General features: G+C 36.0%; 1 protein-coding gene across 1 annotated transcript in view; it reads right to left on the bottom strand.

Moving 5' to 3' along the window:
- Positions 1–2,696: 2,696 nt before the first annotated feature.
- Positions 2,697–20,770, bottom strand: part of rho-7 (rhomboid family intramembrane serine protease rho-7) — a 67,878-nt gene continuing 49,804 nt past the window's right edge. Inside the window, exons 8-9 of the mRNA XM_083129831.1 lie at positions 17,616–17,713; positions 2,697–3,191 (exon numbers count right to left, since the gene is read on the bottom strand). Of these exons, the coding sequence (XP_082985957.1) occupies positions 3,101–3,191; positions 17,616–17,713 (189 nt within the window). The 3' untranslated portion in view covers positions 2,697–3,100. The remainder of the gene's footprint in view (positions 3,192–17,615; positions 17,714–20,770) is intronic.

Here is a 20,770-nt window from a genome sequence, read left to right on the forward strand (position 1 = left end):
GTTGTTTGACTTGTAAAGCATGGATCTCACTTGCTTTACGTTTCATTTATTTCCTTTTGTCGTCTTTGTGATCACATTTCTTTCTCATCTTCTGCAATGCTTCTTCATATCTAATATGTGCACCTTTAACACTCTGGATCATATCTCTGCTTACTTCTACATTTGACACTTCTCCTGCCACTTTCACTGCATCATAAACTTGTTGAATAGCCACAACAGACTCTTTCCAAGTTTTCTATTAAAACCTGCTTATTTATAGAAAACTCACTTTCCACATATGCATTGCCATGTGATAAAATTAAAACCAACTTAACAGTGTTCCAAAACGAGCCTAATCTAAGATGAAGAAGTGAGGAATGCTAGTACGTAATGGTAAGTTAGTGACAGTTGCAAGTTCAAGTGTGATGGGGGGTTAAGTATACACCATTCGACTGGCCTTCACCTCATGATATTCAATTTTTGGCATATCTATTGAGAAAACTATTTCACTACATGATATTAATGTAGATTTGCTGGTCCTACAAGTAATTCCATTTTACACATATGTGAGCTTTTGAGGCACGTAAAAATTCACATGTCATGTCATGACTATAACAATAGTTGAACATGATCAAAAACTTAAAATATGAACAAGTATTTATGAACAGTACATAATTCATATATGGCACTATTAAGTAAATATTTAAAATTCTGTTCTAAATGCAGTAAATACACAATCAACAATATTGTACACAAAAGATGGCAGAAAATAAATATTTCCCTAAACAGGACACTCCATTTTTTTTAATATTTTGTAAAAAAGAAGGAAGAAAAAACTTAAAACTACTCCCTAATAAGGGAAATCAGATGAACACTGGTTAACTTTGGACATCAGGTTATCTTTATTATGCGTTTTCCACATCTTGAAATATATTTTACGTCATGTAAAAGATCGAAATCGGCTAATTAAATTTTAAAAAGTGCAAAACTTATGAGGGTATACACTTGGTCACCAGCCCTGGAATCACATTTAAAAACAAGAAACAGACAAACAAATAGATACGATTTCCTTGCTGAAAGAGAAATGCTACAACAGCCTGGATTATCCACAGACAGGAGCATATTATAATCCCTCAGTTTTTCTTCATTGGGAACAATTAATCAATTACAAGATTTTTCCCTGAGATTTGTATTTTTTTCAAATTCCCTGAGATTTCCAGGTTTTCCAGGTTTTCCAGGTGTGTGGGAACCCTGTCATGGTGTATTTTAACAGTAAAAAAGTTTTGCTCGACTAACTTCTTTCATTCTTTTTTTTATTACTACACTAGTAGTACTTTATGGATGTGCCTCATATCCATCTATCTACTTATACGTTTGTGTGTTCAAAAGAGCTTGATTGCCATCCCCCCCTGACTACAAAAGAAGTTCCAATGTTCTGCCTGCAAATGTAAATTTGTGGTGAAATGTCCTGCATATTTTTGGTGATTCTTATAGTTTTTCATTGATGTACTAAAACCCAAATCAATGGAAGTTAAATTGTAAGCATAAGGGAGATCAATACCTTATTGCCCCAGGTCTTGTAATGTGTGGGTAAGGAGGAATTAGTGAATAAGTTGTAAGCTAACATTCTAGCACTTGCAAGCTGGGACCAAGGCAAACCCACAGAAAAGTCAGTAAAGATGGTCACACCATGTACTGAATCCAAGACCCCATGAGTTCTACACAAGCACTATACAGAGAGAACAAATTGTGTCATTTCTTATGTATTTTAGAATGCTGAAACTGGCAAAAATTACAAAAGAATCCCATCATGTGACATTTTCTAAAAAGACACAATCATAAAGAATTATGTTGGAGTTTTCACTGTAAATGTAAGGACTTAAATAGCCTGCAACTTGCTTAATGTTACTTTTGTCTATAAGACAAATAAAACTGGTAGAATGAAATAAAATAACATGGAAGCAAATGACATATGTGACAATTTTAAAATATCACAAATTAACTTAAAACCTGACTGTTAATGGTTCTTCTTTTCTTGCAAATGTCTCCTAATGCTTTTCCATTTCTGGGTTTGTATTGAAATACTGAGTTAAGTTTGTTAATTTTAGGAGTATTATAATTAGCTAATTTGTAAACTTTTAACGTGAAACTAATAAATCACTTGTGATCAGCTGAATTCTCCAATTTCATTGACTCAAGTGGTCTGTAGTTCAATCTTCCTGCAGCTCAGTAGTTCTGACACATTGCAAAATTGTAGGGTCCAGTCTTGAAACCCTTTTTGCTATTGGACATCCATATCACAATGGAACATGCACTATCAGGTTGCTTTATTTTCAGAATTGTAAACCACAAATTTTATTTGCACAAAGATTACTGAATGCTCCTACGTAATGATGATACAAATTTTGTGGGGGCATGTGACATGATGGAATTGCTATGTCACTTTTTATCAAACCCAGCATCCCCAAAATCTATAAGAAACAACACAAACATTCCAGGCATAATCTTTTGTCACACATCTATGATAAAGAACTTCACAACCACACAAACAAAGCTCGTAGCTTTTTTGCACAAAAACTTGACAATCTAAATCCAAATATTAAATTCTATATGAAAATCATACGTGCAGTTCATTTTAGTAGCATAGATTAATACTTATTTGTAGCTTGAATATATTACTTTAAATACCAACTGTGTATTAAATAAAAACACAAATATTGAAATTAATACATCATTGTTTATTGATAATTTACTTAAAAATCAAACCGTGCTATTTACATAATGTCCACTTTACAAAATTATCCACTACAAAAGGCAAATTCCCTTACTTATTAGGGAAAACACGTACAGTAGTTATGATTTATTCATACAAAACTACCTCCTTTATCTTAGATGGTCATGGACATGCATTCACGAAACACATTTGTCCTTCTCATTAGTGAATACTGTTGCGCAAGCACCATCCTTCTTTTACGAACTGTTGTCTTATTACTGCAAGTTATCTGATGTTGGATGATGGCACTGTTCCCTCAGTAACCATCACTAGAAATCTTAACCAATGATCCATTTTAAATACGAATTTCGTCTTGCTCTGGCTATTATGAAATTGAAATAGGCAATACTAGGATGGAGGACCTCGGAGTTTATGCCATGCATGTAGAATAGGTTCCCTGTTCTGCCAGATATACTGGTTGCCCCAGTAAGCCCATCCACTGGAATACAAGGATGACACTATTTAAGACAAAAATCTCAAAACACACAATTATATACTTGCACACCACAAAACAAGTTTAACATATGCTTTAAAGTTTTTGTTAGCATTTTGAATGTATGTTGACTGATCCAATATCAATGCTTTTAACCTTGTTATATGCTTTCTTATGTTTGTTATGTTTCAAGTACTATGTTTTTGTAATGAACCAGTAGTGTGTTTTGACATAAAAGAATTGTACCCTCGAAAAAAAATTGCTGTGCATTCCCTCGGAAAATGGTTACGTGAAGCAAAGGTGGAAGAACTAACTAACAATATGGAACATAATAAGATGGGCAGATGTGTGCATAAGTTATAATGTGTTTTGTTTTGGAGGTGATGTATTTATATTTAAACAGGGGAACCCTTTATCATGTTTGTTAGCCAATATATGTATACATTGGATAGAGAGAGGAGCAATGGAAACCTTGAAAAATAAGGTGATACTGTTCAAGAGATACATGGATGATGTAATCTTTATAGCAAAAAGCAAAGAAACAACAACAAAAAAAGTTTACTTATTGAAGGAAGGTCATGAAAGGATAAAGTATACAAAAGAGGAAATGGACAATGGAAAGATTAACTACTTGGATATCGCCATTGAAGGAAAAGGGAAAGGACTTGAAACTGGGGTGTACCATAAAAAGTTAGCTGGGAGAAAGCATATCCCCAAATTTAATGGTAATCTAATGTGTTGCATCAGTGTGAAAGCTATCAAAATTAATGTTTAAAATTGCAAGGAAAAAGCTGAAATTTTCACCACATCCCCTTGCGGTTACATTTATGTTTTGACCAGTTGCCAAAATATATCTATGGCAAAGAACAAAATGGTGGATCTTTCCTAAGATAGCAAATGGAAAATCTTCAAACTGTCATATCTTACTTGATGTAAATACTAGACAGATACCACTTCTGGCTAATTATCATTATTATTAATATTATTTACATAAATCTAAAAGTTTTTCCAAATATGAAAAGGAATGGTGAACCATTATTCATATCCATCTGAAAGCATCTTAAATAAGTTATAATTTGAAACCAAAAATAGACTTTGGTAAATAAGCTTGCAGCACTTTTGAAAGAATGTTGAAATATTATCCATGAAGAGTATTCCTAATTCCTTCTGCAGTCCTATACCTGTTCAATGTGGAGCCTTTATCTTAGCTTTACGTGACACCTGAATAGCATGTCACACTGTTCTCTTTGACAGTATGATTATTAGAGGTTGGAAGTTTATGAAAAATCATATTTTTTTCTCTAAACCTTGAAAACAAGTCTAAACCTAATATCAGTCAGTTTCCCCTTAGTTAGGACATTATTATTAGTTATTTGCACTTTTCAGCCTTTTTTTGGCTTTTAGGTTATTTTTCAGTACATGTTGGTGTTTTGTTACATTTTCTTCATTTTTGGGGTTTATTTTTCTCCTCCTCTGTTATTTAGTGAATTTTAAATGCACTTGCTTGTATAACTTCCATATTTAAATTTAATGACATGGTATTTTCATCAACTTCCTTATTAATTGAAAATACGGTCAATGGAAAAAAAAACATTATTATTTTAAACTGAAATGTTTGGCAATGGGTTAGATAATAATTGAAATAAATTTATTTCTCCTACAGCAAACTTCAAATACTTTGTATGAAGCCTACTTTGAGGTTCCCTTGCTGGCCACTACTATCCTTTAAAACCTGGACTGAACTGAAATACTTTAAGGGGGTTCTAAAGCCATGCTAAAGCATAGACCCAAATTTCTAAGGGTAACCGTACAACTAATATAGATTCGGTAAGGAAGAAATTTTCCGATATAAAAGATTGTTTTATTCACTAGAACATGTGAACCTTATAATTTTGTTACGATTGAAGGGATTTAAGTAAATAACAGAAAATATAAGTTCTCCGTCATGTTCAAACTGCTGCATACAGATGGTGCTGAAGTGGTAGTTTTGTTAATACCGGTGCATTTTCTTTCTTTCATGACTAGTATGTAATATTTCGTGGTGAAACAAAGATCACATGTTCTTCCCGCAAGCATCTGAAATACTATGTGAAAAATTGAAATCATTTCGTACCTTCAGAGAGTACTGCTTATCATTAAAACTTTTGAAGTGGCGTTTCGTCCCAATATACTCCGTGGTGCAGATTTTAGCATACACTGTTGCCAAGATTTCACTCCATGCTTTCTAACGATATGATCAATGCAAGTCTTGAAAGAGTGAAAATCAAACCAAGCTACCAGAGGATATCGAATTCCGTACAGATACGAGAACAAGGGAACAAATATTCCACGGAGGATGTTAAAAAGCTTAACAAGCTCGAAGGTAAGTCTTAATATTTAATTGCTTGTTGCTTAATATTATCCATCAAAGGTAAAATGTATAATTTATTTACATGTTGAAGAAATATCTTCTGATGTAATATCGGTGAGAATATCGCTTGACATTGCATGATGTTTTTTAACTTCCAAACGAAGTTGATAATTCTTTGTAAATGTAAAATCAGAATAGAATGTTATATTTTACGTTAGGCATAATCCTAATAACTACCGTTTTGAGATCATTTCTATAGGATAAAATATACGTAGCTTAATATAGATTATATCCGATATCATTAAATCAATATTGCATAAAATGCTCTATTTTCATTCCTGTAAGTTAATTTCCAAACCTACGAAACTCGTGCTATTCACATGTACAACATCGGAATGTTTATTACAAATCAGTAGTTTGTTTAAATGTTTTTTACTTTGCCCTTGTACATAGTTGAAACGAGTACTTGCTGACCTATTTTCTAGTTTTTTTTTAATTTTTATTTTTGAAGCAGCTCGCAAATATTAATATGTATTAAGTAGGTCAGGCTAAGTTAGGTTTGATTCGAATAGAGGTAATGTGAGATCCTTGAATGTTTGCAAGTTTCGGACACAGTTCTTGTTATCTTCCTTTAAAGAAACACGTCAGAAAACTGGTTTTGTAAACTGTATGAAGCTCTTCTGTTTTCTTTATAATTTATAATTATCTTTTATAATTAAGGACGGCTCATAATGAGAGTGCATTTCGTCCAATAACTAGATGCTGTATATATTTTTATATTTTCGAAATACTTATTCAATTTGAATTGGCTTAACACCAAGAATCTCGCGAAATACCAATTATTAACTTTAACACACAAACTACTAGGCAACAAACAGCCTGCATATCTCTTTGAAAAACTGAACACAAATTCGAGCAGACATGAACATGTAACACGAGGAAAAAAAAATTGTCAGTCCCAGTACATAATACGACCACCTACGGAAAATCATTTACCGTAACTGCCACTAAAGAATGGAATTCCCTCCCAACCTCCCTAACATCCATCAACAACCATAAGCTATTTAAAAAGAATCTCAAACAGTATCTACTGGCAAGACAGCGAAATACTTAATCACGAGCAACTTTTCATTCATAAAAATACTCACTGTAACATTTAGCAAATGTGTGCGTATAAGTCTTATAATTTCATTATTTTATTTCACTTCATTATTATTATTATATTTTCCATTGTTCCAGATTACTGAATATATATGTATATGTATATCTACAGGGAGGTTATTGCAGCATGCCACCGCAAAAGCGTCGGCCGCTTACCGGCCTTGTCATGCATCAGGTGCCGGCAAATTGCGTAACAGATAGCCCGTTACACAAACCGCTTGTTTTGTAATGTTTCCACTTTTCACAATTATAGTTACAATTACAACTTAAATAAGCACGTACCTTGCCGCAAGGATGCTGGAAAAGGTGTCCTCTAAAATACAAATTTTTCTGGCACTTTATTTCTGCCCATATCGCTTCTGACAGCAATGACTCATCCAACATAAAAGATTCAATTTTTCATTCTTGTCTTGCCTTCGAATAAACAAAACCGTGACTCTTATTTTGCAGATAACACAAGATTAATCCTTTCGAACACTAGAGTCAGTGGCGTGCCCAAGATTTTCGAGGGGGGAGGTTACGTATACATTATTATGCAAAACGAAAGCGCAGATAAACGAATTATTTAACAGTGTCACTTAATTTTAACGTGTGAATATTTTTGAAGTAAAGTAGCGATCATACACTGTGTGCGTTTTTCTTTCTGAGAGCGCCATTTGAAATAAGCACTTTTCCCCTTTTGCTACTATGGGATAAACTGAATATAAAAGGCTATAACTGCTCAACAACTGCATCTTTTTAAGAAATTTAAATTCTAAATGTAAGAATGAACAAAAAGCAACATTTTATGTAAATTCCGACAATTGTGAGTCCAGGGGGAAACGGGGGCCAAATCCCAAAGTTCTATTTTCCCCGTAATTACGCAAAATTTCTGAACGTCGTAATTTCCATATTTTTTTTTTTTTCAAAGTTGCGGCAGGAGCATTACATATCCTCATAGAGTAGTCTTTTGTTGTGCTTCCCTCAAAATTTGGTCCATCCAGTGTCTATAGAGCCGACGCTAGAAGCGAAATTCCTCAGATGTCGCAAGAGCATCAGCGGCTTATCGGAGTAGTGGTAAGCCGCAAGAAGCCTCTCGATACTACGCGAATGCGACAGCTGTCGGCTACCAGTTGTTTAGACGTGTTCACTTCGGTTTGCGTTTATCAGTACTCGTGTTGTTTATACTGTGTTATTGAGTTATTAGTTATGCCGCCAAACAAATATAGTCTTGAACAAAGAGTTTTTATGTACGATACTTACGTGAAAACGAACTCTTGCAGAAAAGTAGTCAGGCGATTCGCAAGAAAATTTCCTGGCAATCCTGTTCCGGACAGACATACTGTTTACAACCTCGTTAAAAGATTACGAGAGACAGGATCTCTTGAACCTAAGAAACGTGTTTCCAGACGACGTGTTCTTACGGAAGAAAAGCTAGACGAAATTGGTGAACGACTTGAACATACTCCAAAAAAATCCCTCCGTCGGCTTGCTCAGGAAACAGGCATTTCAAAATCCTCAGCACGAAATGCCACTAAATTACTTAGATTAAAACCCTACAAAATTACAGTGGTTCATGAATTGCAACCGCGCGATCACGCGACTAGAGTTCGATTCTGTAACTGGATGCTGGATAATATTGTTGCTGGCAGAGTAAATCCAGAATTAATCATATTTTCAGACGAAGCTTGGTTCGAATTGAATGGCCGAGTTATTTCACAAAACAATCGCTATTGGAGCGCAGAAAAACCTGACCTTGTGCATGAAGTTCCGCTCCATCCTGCAAAAATTGGTGTGTGGTGTGGTTTGAATGCGCACAGAATAATAGGGCCTATTTTTTATGAAGGTACTATCAATGGTGAAAGGTATCGAAGAGACATACTACAACCTTTTTTTGAACAATTAACGGACATTGAATGCCAGCAGTCATTTTTTTCAGCAGGACTCTGCTACTGCTCACACTGCTTATGAATCACTTAATTTTATTGCCGAGATTTTTGAGGACAGAATTATCAGTACTGAGTTGTGGCCCTCTCGTAGCCCCGATCTTACTCCTTGTGATTATTATTTATGGGGAACATTAAAAAAACAAAGTGTATCAGAATAACCCGCGTACAATAGAGGATTTAAAAGAAAATATAAGAAGAGAAATTGCCAGAATCACACCTGAGGAGCTTATGGATGTTCAGAGGAATTTCATACGCAGATGCCGGAAATGTATTGGTGTTGAAGGAGGTCATTTTCAACATCATTTATAACACAGAAGGTTAGTGATCATCATTATTATTATTAGTTTTAAATATAATTTTACACTTTCGGTTTGCTTTATGCGCCGCGATGCTGTCTTCCCTTTCTGTCAACCGAGGATAAAATAGAGATGTCTAAGAAAGATTAGATGTCTGAAATAAGGTTGTAATTGTAACTGTAATTGTGAAAAGTGGAAACATTACAAAACAAGCGGTTTCTGTTACGGACTATCTGTTACGCAATTTGGCGGCACCTGATGCATGACAAGGCCGGTAAGCGGCCGAAGCTCTCCCGGTGTCTAAGAAAGATTACATGTCAAAAATAAAGTGCCAGAAATATTTGTATTTTAGAGGACACCTTTTCCAGCATCCTTACGACAAGGTACGTGCTTATTTAAGTTGTAATTGTAACTATAATTGTGAAAAGTGGAAACATTACAAAACAAGCGGTTTGTGTAACGGGCTATCTGTTACGCAATTTGCCGGCACCTGATGCATGACAAGGCCGGTAAGCGGCCGACGCTTTTGCGGTGGCATGCTGCAATAACCTCCCTGTACTAAAACAAAAGCAACAAACATTAGATACCTATGTTCAACAATTTATAGGTAAATCTGTTTTTCTTTTCATTATCTATACATATACGCGTATATACCTATATATTTAATTGTTCTTATTTGTATTGATATGTAATTCTTTTCATGTTTTTATTTTTATTTTTTTCTCAATGTATACTCTTTATTCCATTGTATTAATCTCCCAGACAAGGGCCTGTTGTAAGAACGGCCCTAGAGGCCGAAACACGCCCGCTCCAATAAAGGCGATTTTATTATTATTATTATTATTATTATTATATTTAAAGTGTAAAAGTACACCCTAACAGTCATGAGACTAAAAACTTACCGTCTATCGAACACAAGTCTGTATGTTTACTGAGAATTTCCAAATGAGTACCGGTATAAATAAATGTTCCCATACTTGCAAGTACAACGGCAATAATTTAATTGTGGATTACACAGAGCTTCATAGAAATCATAATTTGTCCTGATTATGCTACATATATTTGGTTCAATATCAGATTGGATTTCAGTAGCCGTTTGTACTAAATAGTTTACTTCGAATACCAGTGAGTTTGAATTTTGACTAGTTTTTCTCTCAGACCTATGACTGATTGATTTTGCATGGATGCCTATTATTAACATTCCATGCAGATAAAAGTTTTTTTTAAGCTATTTTGCTTCTTGGCTGGTCTACTATAATAATTCAAATAAATATATAGGAGGAACTGAATTTCCATTTCATAATGTATTTCTGTTATTTTACCTCCAACTTCTGCTCCTTGGAACAATGACGATGAATAATGATTAGATAAAATTAATGATTGGAACAAAGAAAATGATTAAATACATACATGAAACCAGGATTCGAACCTGGAGGAACCTCACTCTATATAGAGTTGCAATCATCACTCTACTATGAAAATATTTCTAACAATTATTTTGCCAATTTCTGTTTTAGGCTCATCATATTTAACATTCATTATAAAGTTAGATCATTGAAGTGAGCTCATATCGTGAACCAAACTGCCCTTTAATAACAGGACGATATCGTTAAGCATTATAGTGCCAATTGGATCCATTATTTTCAAATCCATTTACTCAACATCTGTAAGTTCCATTATTAGCTCAACTTGTCTAAGGTTGTAACAATGTAATATCAATATTTTTAAACATGTTTTGTAAGTTCATAGTCTCATATACGATGTTCAAGCTATTTTTATTTGTTCCTTTTGCAGATGCGCATTTGAGAAACTAATCGAAGTGTCTTCTACCAATAGTAAAGAGAACTAACTATTGAAATTTGTACAAAAGGACAATAGGTTTGACCGACAATGGCAGTTGCGTACCATGGCAGTTGGTGTATAAGCTTCTACGGAATATACTGTAAATCAACAAAGTGGACTGTTTGAACTTTACATGGAAGAGTACATACAGTTTTGCTTGCTAGCGTAGACACTTGATTGAATGGTGATGATTTACTAGAAATCAAGAGTCCAAAATATGCTCAAGAAATTATGGTTCAAGCCTTAATAATATCTGATAGCAAGTGGTCATCAATTGTAAATTGTATATTAGGGGAAACAGGAGAAAAAAAAACAGTGCCAGGGGTGTGACTTACTTGTCTTGTCTGTCAAGCATTGGTACGCATTCATTGATATTCTTGCAAGTTTAAATTTTTAGAGGTATTTTCAAAAATCCTAAGCAAATAAATTTCTTCCTGAATACGATGATGATTTGCAAAAAGCATATTTCTCAGACAGTGGCGGAAATTAGGGGGAGGGGCAGATGGCCCCCACTTTTACCCAAATACTATACAAAACCTCATCTACCAATGGAAATTAAAGTGTCCTTGCCCTCTCCCAGTTTTGGAACTTAATTGCCAACACTGCTCTCAGAGAACGCAATAATGTTTTGCAGGGTACGATAAAGAAAAATAATAAATATGCATTGAAACAACAACGTAAATATGATTTTATATATCCCGAAAATCTAGTTTTAGTAGTCCCTGTAAACAATTATTTTGTAAGCTATTGAACTTCTATTCTAATGGTATTTATTACTGTATTGTATCTTCCCTCGAAATACGTTTTTTAAATCTTCTTTATACACAGAAAGGGACTGGACCTACAGTTTAAAGTGGGATCCAAACCACTATATACAGTCACCGGCAATAAAAATGGGACACCTATATTCTGAAATACCTGCACCCCTGCAATGCGTTATGTTTGTTGCCTAACTCAACGGCGGTGACAGAACTTGCCATTGAAAATTTTCTATTACAATGCACTCATCGCCGTAGATTTAGACAACAAACAAGATGCATTGCAGAGAAGGGAGACTTTCAGGATCTAGTTGTCCAATTTTTATTTGACGATCACTGTACACTCACCGTCTATCGAACCTGGGGCTCCTGTATTACAAGGCAATTACGTTACCACTTTGCCAAGGGGGAGGCTCAATTCCCTCGCAATTCATACCAATATGTTGCTGAACTCGATGATATATCAGCAGTGTTTGAATAGTTACTCTATAAAAGTATCTCCGAGTTAATCACTTGAGAAAGTAATTTGAATATAATTACTGTTATTACTGTTCTTTAGAAAGTACTTGACATAGTTATTATTACAGTTACTTTACTCTAGATTTGTTTCATCTCGTAAGATGTTGTTCGGATCATGAGTTGCAAGCGCGATGTCTTTTTCACCACCGATGACCACTAAATGCTAAGCATTAAGTTTCATGAAATTATAACTTATTTCTTACATTTCATGTACAAACATTGAGGCAATAAAATTCACAGTAAACTTCTGTTACAAAGCAATGACGATTAATATTTCATTTCATTTGTTGAGCAAACCAAATATTTTTGAGAATTTTTGTTGAACTATAAAATTACTGTGTGTCCATGAGAATTGTTGGAGATTATGTATGTAATCTTATATCGTAAGTGTTCTAATACAAATAAACTTGGGATACATCCTGGCTCTTGACGAAAAAATACAAAATTGTCCTCATGGTCTCGAGATTTTAATAATCATCAATTGATTGATTGATTGATTGATTGATTTGCTTTATTTTACTTCGCTTTTTGTGCCACTTTTGGCTAGTTTACGTTGATGGAGATGAGTGGATATGATGAAATTGATGAATGGACACTCACAAACATCCATACCCAGGCCAGGATTCGAATCCGGGACCCCTGGCATCGTAGTGCGATGTGCTAACCACTCCGCCACGGGGGCCGACATTAATAATCGTCAATTTACCCATTCTTTGAGGAGAACATTTGGTTCAAGTAAAGTAATCGTACAACTTACTAGTTAGGTGGAAAAATAACTGAGTTACAATTACTAATTTCATAATGTAAGTAGTTTACAGTTACTGTTACTTGAAAATGTTACTGATACTTCCAAAGATTCTACATTAGCTGCAGAACTGAAAACCAGAATAGACCAAATCCGTAAAGAACTATGAAACAGGACATTGTGTGGTGACATGACATGCAAATAAATTAGATGCGGTACAAAACTGTATTTAATATTGAACTATTATTAAAATAATAAATATGTCTTCTATTGTGTATCCAGACTTCTTCTGACATTTTTCTTTCAAAATTGCGATATTAAAACTCAGTAAAAATAAGGGTGCAGAATTACATGTTTATTCACTTGAAGGATAAAATATTGAGGATCGTTAGAGAGCGCTAATATTTATAAATATTTACAAGATGTTCATTGAAATTCTGCAAATTTATGAAGAAAATCTGCTAACGTCACTGATAAAAGATATAAATATGTTCAAGTACTGTCACATAAAGTGAATTCTACAGTCAATGCAACATTCGCTTCAAATGTAATTGCAAAATGTTTTCAATTATTTCAATTACTCTTCTTACTTTATGCATTTCGTGTTTGAATTAACTACAGCTATCTTTGTATGTTCTCTTCTACTTTCGAAATATTAAAAGAAATACATAATACAATGCAAGGGATTTTATAACGTCGTTCGGAAAGTAAGTTCCATCATGCAATAAAATGAAAAATATAAATAGTAATATCACGACCTTTATAGGGATGAGAATATATACATGGTACAACATTCACACATAATCGCCATAAGAATTCAAGCACGCATCATAGCGAGATACCAAGTTCGTTATACCCCTATCATAGAACGTTTCCTCCTGAATGGAGAACCATTGGGAAACTGCACGTTCAGTTCTTCGTCAGTACCATAATGTTTTCCAGCGAGAAATGCCTTAAGTTGGAGGAACAAAGGAAAATCAGATGGTGCAAGATCAGGACTGTAAGGGGGTGTGGTAGTTTTTCCCAATGGAAGGTCGTCAGGAGTTCCTGAGTTGCATTTGCCACATGCGGACGAGCATTGTCGTGGAGGAGAATGACACCCCGACTGAGCATGCCACGTCGTTTGTTTTGGATTGCACGACGCAGGTTTTGAAGTGTCACACAATAGGTTTCGGCATTGATGTGCTGTCCACGCTCCATAAATTCCACAAGCAATACTCCATGCCTATCCCAAAACACAGTGCACATGATTTTTTTTTTGTTTGTAAGCTTTGGTTTTCTTTGCGTTTTCCGCGGTGACACGGAGTGCCTCCACTCCCTGGTGCTTTGTTTCTGTTCTGGGGTTTCATGCAAAACCCATGTCTCGTCCCCAGTCACAATCCGATCCAACAACTCTTCCCCCTCCTCACTATACCGTTTCAAAAACTCTAATGCACTTCCCATTCTTTCCTTTTTGGCATTTTCGGAGAGCTGGTGAGGGAACCGACTGTTACACAATTTGCGAAATTTCAAATTCACTGTCACAATTTCATACAGCACAGTTCTGGAGATTTGTGGAAACTTTAATGACAGCTCAGACAAAGTGAATCGTCTGTTCTCCCTAATCTGCTCTTCCACTAAACGAACCAAATTGGGATTCACAACAGACGGTCGACCACTTCGTTCTGCATCATGAACACTAACCCGTCCACCACGAAACTGTCTCACCCATCTTCTTACCATTGAAGCACTCATTATTCCTTCTCCATCCTCACAAATCTGACGGTGGATCTCCGCAGCTGGAAGATTACGTGCATCCAGAAAACGGATCACAGATCGCACCTCACACGTGGCGGGAGTTTGGATTGTCTGAAACATAACAACAACGCACTACGCACTACTATCCTGACCAACCTGCCTCAGACTGACGTCTGTACTTCATCAAGGTTGTGGCTACACAAGGCGCATACGCATTCACACTGCCCCGCTTGCAGCGCCACGGTATTCATCAGTGGAACTTACTTTACGAACGACGTAATATATTACTATTACGACTATTACTATCTTGCATTGCTGACAAATTGTTGCATTTTTTTCAATATGAACATACCTGTACAACTAAAATCTCATGATAAACAATTACGTTGCTCCACATCTACTTAGATTTTTCAATAAAATCTGCTAACCAACGTGACGTCATATCCCATCAAGGAGTACCCTAATCGACCAACCTGTATGTATCTACCTGATTACGCGGAGATCTGGTAACATGGCCCTCGGTTGCCATGGCAAACCGTGCTGCCATCTGTTATCGAAAAATTACCACAAAATTGCCTTTAGTACGGCCTTAAACATACAAAGGTTCTTTGCAGTCTAGAACCCATTTACACTTGTTGATTTTTTTCTCCTGGATGGGAATTAAATTTATTAACAATTCCTGGACCTTTAACAACCCCAGAGATTGTTAAAGATCCAAGAAACCATTCATTCTAATGGAAATTTTTTTTACCCCCACAATTTAAATTCGGTCCAAGTTGTGTATTGTTTCATTTCAATATGGAACTTGGACCCTATTTAAACTGATCCAGAAAAAAGGTTCCTGGACCGTATGTAAATTGATCAGGAAAAAAGATTACTGGACTGTATTTATATTCATCCGGAAGAAAAAAGTTTCTGGACCATATTTTAATTGATCCAGAAAAAAGGTTCCTGGACCGAATTGAAATGCTTTACAGATAAAAAGCTTCCTTTCGGTCTAGAACCAATTTACACTTTCTGATTTTCTCACCTGGACTGGAGTTGAATTGATTTAAAATTCCTGGACCTTTAACAACCCTGCATGAAAGTAATGTATATTGGAGGTAAAATTCACTTGGTGGGTGTATCTGGCAACCCCTTTGGATGCATGTTCCTTCATGGTGTTCCTGCTAGTGACACCGTGCAATTGGTTGGTAACCTTTGTAATTTTTGTAACTATTATAAGTAATATGTAACTACACCTATATAAATAACGAAGGAAGCAGTGATTCAATAACAAAATGGTATCTTCAATTTTAGTAGTAAAAAAAAAGGTGTGGGATTGTGAGTCCCTCATCCCCCTGAGGTAAGATTCTCAGATGGCATGGGTAAGCTAGGTTAAAGGCTGATATATCAAGTGAGAGCATGTAAGGTTAGCAACTTTGCAAGGGAGTAAGAACACAATCAGAAAAATTTTCTGGAGCTCAAGGAGATTGTGTGCTCTGATCAAATCATATTAATTGCTTCACATGCAAACATAGTAAATTTTCACTCCTTGAGCATCTATTCCACTTTCCTTGGAGAACATTTTCATGAGCAAATTGATTTTTATTAATATGGTCCAATGTTCCATTATTACCTTTATCTCTCTTTGTTACCTTTCTATAATCTACATTAGAGCTGAGCCAATACCACCATTTGCCGATACCAATACTTGTATAATTCCAGTATAAAATAACAAAGGATAGTTACCGAGTCATATTAACTAATGACATCACTAGGTACGTATCTAGAAATATATGGGGGGGGGGGGAGCCAGTCTGAGCCAAGTGCCTCAGAAATATAATAATAAAAGTGTTTATATTTAATACTTAAATTGTAGGCTGATTCGTAATAATATGTAAATTAAATAATTAGTACTTAATTTCTCCCATGCGTATGGAATATTGTTGTACGTAACCACAGAGTACGAAACAGAGGAAAGACAACGTTCATATCTATTTTGTTCTTTGTTTCTGGACTAAAAAACGTTGTTATTACATAAATAGTAAAAAGACATAAGAGATAAAACAGCAAATATTCATCATCTAGCTTACATGTAGTTAAGACCGCTAAAATTTGTGTAAAAACAACCGTTATGGCAAGGAAATTAATGTCAAAGAAGTAAAAAATTGAATATTTATTGAATAACAAAAAGAATGATGGTACATCCATTTGATGAAAAGTAAAGTTCCTGATAAATATTTTATGTACATTATTGTAAGTACTGGTGTAGATAAATCTTTAAGAGGGGCCTCCCCGATGGTGTAGTGGTAACGCCGTCGCCTTGTAATGAATACATCATGGGTTCGATACTCAGTGGAGCCACATAGTGGTTTGGGTCCCACTTTAAAATGTAGGTTCATCCCCGATTAGTCTATCTGTGCATAAAGTGGACTTGAAACAAAAACTCAATCTTCCTTAGTACTGTCATTCAAAGCGTATGTTCCCAATCTAATCTCGTTGGAAATAAATAACCCTCATTGGCCGATACCGGCAGTCACACAAAAGACTGACACAGAAGGAAAGAGGACAAGAAGAAATTGCTGAATCCCCTTCCTGCTTGAAGGTACATGAAACAAAGCTAATTTTACAGTGACCTACATCTCTATTTTCCCAGAAAACCGCAACTATTTGACCTGGCATTAGCGTGGCGGGTGGTTTAAAAACATCCACCTATCTTACCACCACGATCTTCAAGCAAGAATTGGCAATGAATGGTTTATTTTCCACAGTGCGAACTAAGCAGTTACATGCCTTCATGGTCATGTTTGGGTTCAGCTACCACTGCACCATCGGGGAGACCCTGAATGGACTTTTAAAAAGGACAAATGTTGAGACGAGCTGTTGCCTTTGCATTTCTAGCCACTGAAAATCTTTGGTATCGGATGGTATCAGTAAAAGAAAATCAACAGATACTCACTGAATACCGATAAATCAGTATTGGTACCGACTCAGCCCTAATCTACATGCTTTATGCAAAACTTATTTGTTTTACCTTCATGCAGCAGATCAAGGATCCTAAAATTTGTTCACTTTATAATTTTTTGAACTTGAAAGTGAAAAGTATACTCACATGCCAAAGAGTGCTCCACCTAAATGAGCAGCATGGTCAAACAACTTCCATCTCAGAAGAACACCAGCTGCATCAAGAGCCATTATAACTTTAATTGCCTAAAATAAAATTGACAAATTAGTAGTTTTCCAAACACAACCATGGTAATAAATTACAAGACTTCTAAAAATGACACTGTAGATTTAACTATACACAATAGAACATCAGACACTATACACAATAGAACATCAGACATTGCGGAAAAATATACTGTACATTGCCGACAAGCTGATAAGAAATTTTTGGAGTATAACCAATCAAATATAAAAATAAGAATGTTTCATGAAGAACATGCATGATGCACCTACATTCTTAATTAATGTATGCAGGTGCCAGGTGACTACAGAAAAAGGAACTACATATTTACACATTTAATTTAGAAAGCCAGGTTACACATGAAGTATATATTTCTATTCATTAAATCTAGTTAAGGATTTTAGATAATGGGTTCTCTCCCCACGTAGTGTAAAGGATGCAAAATAGCTACAAGGGTTGGGTACCACAAGGGAGCGTATTGGGCCCTCTCTTGTTCATCCTATACATGGACGATCTCCCTCAAAGACTTTCCTCATTTCCTGTCAATTTACTCATGTTTGCTGACGACTGTAAACTTTTCAAAGAAATCTCAACCACGCAAGATGCTGTGATTCTCCAGAATGCTCTTTCCGAACTTGTCACATGGTGTAACCAGTGGAATCTACAACTTAACCCACAGAAATGTTCCTCCCTCACAGTCTCTTTAAAAAAGAAAAAAATACATTCTCATTATGTTCTTGAAAACAATTATATTACTACAGTTGCGGCCCAAAAAGATCTAGGTGTTATCATAGATGAAAAGCTGAACTTTAAGGAACACATCGCAGCTACAACTAAAAGTGCAATGCGCCTCTTAGGCCTCCTGTACAGATTCACTGAAATTGATACTCCAACTTCTCTTAGCCTGTTTTTCAAGTCATTCATTTCTCCGATTCTCGAATACTGTTCTCCAGTCTGGGCCATGGCTTCCAATACAAATCTTTCTAGCATGGATTCCGTCCTCAGCTTCTTTACCGCCATTGTTCGTCATAGAATTCCTTCTTTGCGGCATCTTCAGAAACCTGACATCCTGACTACTTTGAACATTCAGTTACTGCAGACCCGACGCGATATGGCCGATATGAATTTTTTCTATAAAATCATCAATGGGAAATTAAGATCTGAATCTCTTCTTACAGAATTCAACTTCAGAGTTCCCTCTCGATCGACCCGAAACACTGAATTGTTCCACACCTCCACAGCTAGGCTTTCCCTTATACAGCGCGCTCTATTCCACAGGCTGCCCCAGTTCTACAATAATTTACCCACAAACATAGACATTTTTGCCCCTGAAAGCATTTTCCGATCTTCCCTAAAAATGAATATGTAAATCTTTGTTTCCTTGTTTATGCCTTATGTTTATATTTAACTTTTCTTGTTTTTACCTTAAACCACCTTGACTTGTTCTTGTTATTTGTTAGAGTTTTCAGTGTAAAATGGCCTTAAAAGTGCTGTATCTGAAACTTTGAATAAATAAATAAATAAAAAATAAATAAATAAATAAAAAGTAATGGCAACACTGGTATAATTGGTACTTGACTGTATTGGCAGAGGAGCACGTGTTACATTCCTTCAAAGTAATCGCCCCTCATCTCTACGACCTTCTGTCACACGTATGGAAGGCGTCGTACACCGTCAGCGCGTCCATCTCTGTCGATGTCCCGCAGTGACCGCCCTATAGCACGTATGATGGCTTCGCGCATGTCGTAGTGCTTCCCGCCCAGTGGTTCCTTCATTTTGACAAAACGGTCGTAATCACACGGTCTCATACCGGTGAATACGGCGGATGTTCCAGTACCTCCCACTACCAGTTACTTGTATGCAGGAGCGCTGTCACATTGTTCGCCGTGTGACACCTTGCATTGTCAAGCAGGATGATGGGACACCGTGCCGTCGTTTCCTTCTTAATGCGAGACGAAGGTGGTGTTGCAAGAAGGTGCAGAAGTAGGCTGCATTGACTGTCTGCCTGAGAGACGTTGTTCTTCTTGCCTAAACATATTGTTAGGGCGCTTGCACTCTCGTCCTCTGCTTCAGAGCACTGCTGTTTTTGACTGAATAACATACAATAGCTCCCACTCACTATACTTCCTCGTCTGACGTTCCTTTATCAGCCACGAAATGCTTGTGGCACTGTGACTCACCCCTTTCACGGGACAGCAGTGTTGCCATTACTTTTTATCCAACCCTTGTATATGTGTTGTCACACCCATAGAGTTTAATTCATTTATTCATTCAAACTATTCAGAACTCCTCAGTTGCCTTGGAATATGCAGTATTTGTGTTAGCAGATGACATCAATCCGGGTTTGCATAGTTTGCGCACAGAAATGCAAGTACAATAATAGAAATACTTATCAAGTAGCAAGTCATGGGGGTGGATGCTTCAAGGAGAGAATTTTCACTTAATTATATCTAATGAACCAGACACCATGCAGGTGGCTTCATATACTATACTGGAACTACAAAGCAGAAGGAAAACAAGTTATTTTGATTTGATTTGATTTAGTTTATTTTACTTTGCGTTTTGTGCCTCTTGGCTAATTTGCGAAGATGGGGATGAGTGATGAAATGATGAAATTGATGAATGGACATTCACAAACAACCAAGCCCGACCGGGATTCAAACCCGGGACCCTTGGCGTTGCAGCGCGATGTGCTAACCACTCGGCCAGGAAAAAGTTATGTAACACCAAACAGATGCTCTGTGCTCCTGCAGAAAGCATAGTTTCACATGTGTATCAGATGTGGATATTGTCACAGGCCATGATTGTGCAAATTCCTACAATGACGAAGAATATAATTTGGATTCCGGTGTGGCTGTTTCATGATAATCTCATGATTCTTATTAGACTCTAATACAAACATAAAATATTTCAAAGCATTCATGTTACAAAGTTCCTGCAGGTAAGTTTCAACCATATTTCTTTCACTGTAATATTTCCAAAATTTGATTTTTAGACTATATTATAATTTCATGTAGAGTCATTCCATATCAAATGAATCAATTTTAAAATAATTGGTTGCATGACCATTTTAGAAAAAA

The sequence above is a fragment of the Lepisma saccharinum genome, chromosome 10 (genome assembly GCF_977018435.1).
Source record: "Lepisma saccharinum chromosome 10, izLepSacc3.1, whole genome shotgun sequence".
Lineage (NCBI taxonomy): Eukaryota > Metazoa > Arthropoda > Insecta > Zygentoma > Lepismatidae > Lepisma > Lepisma saccharinum.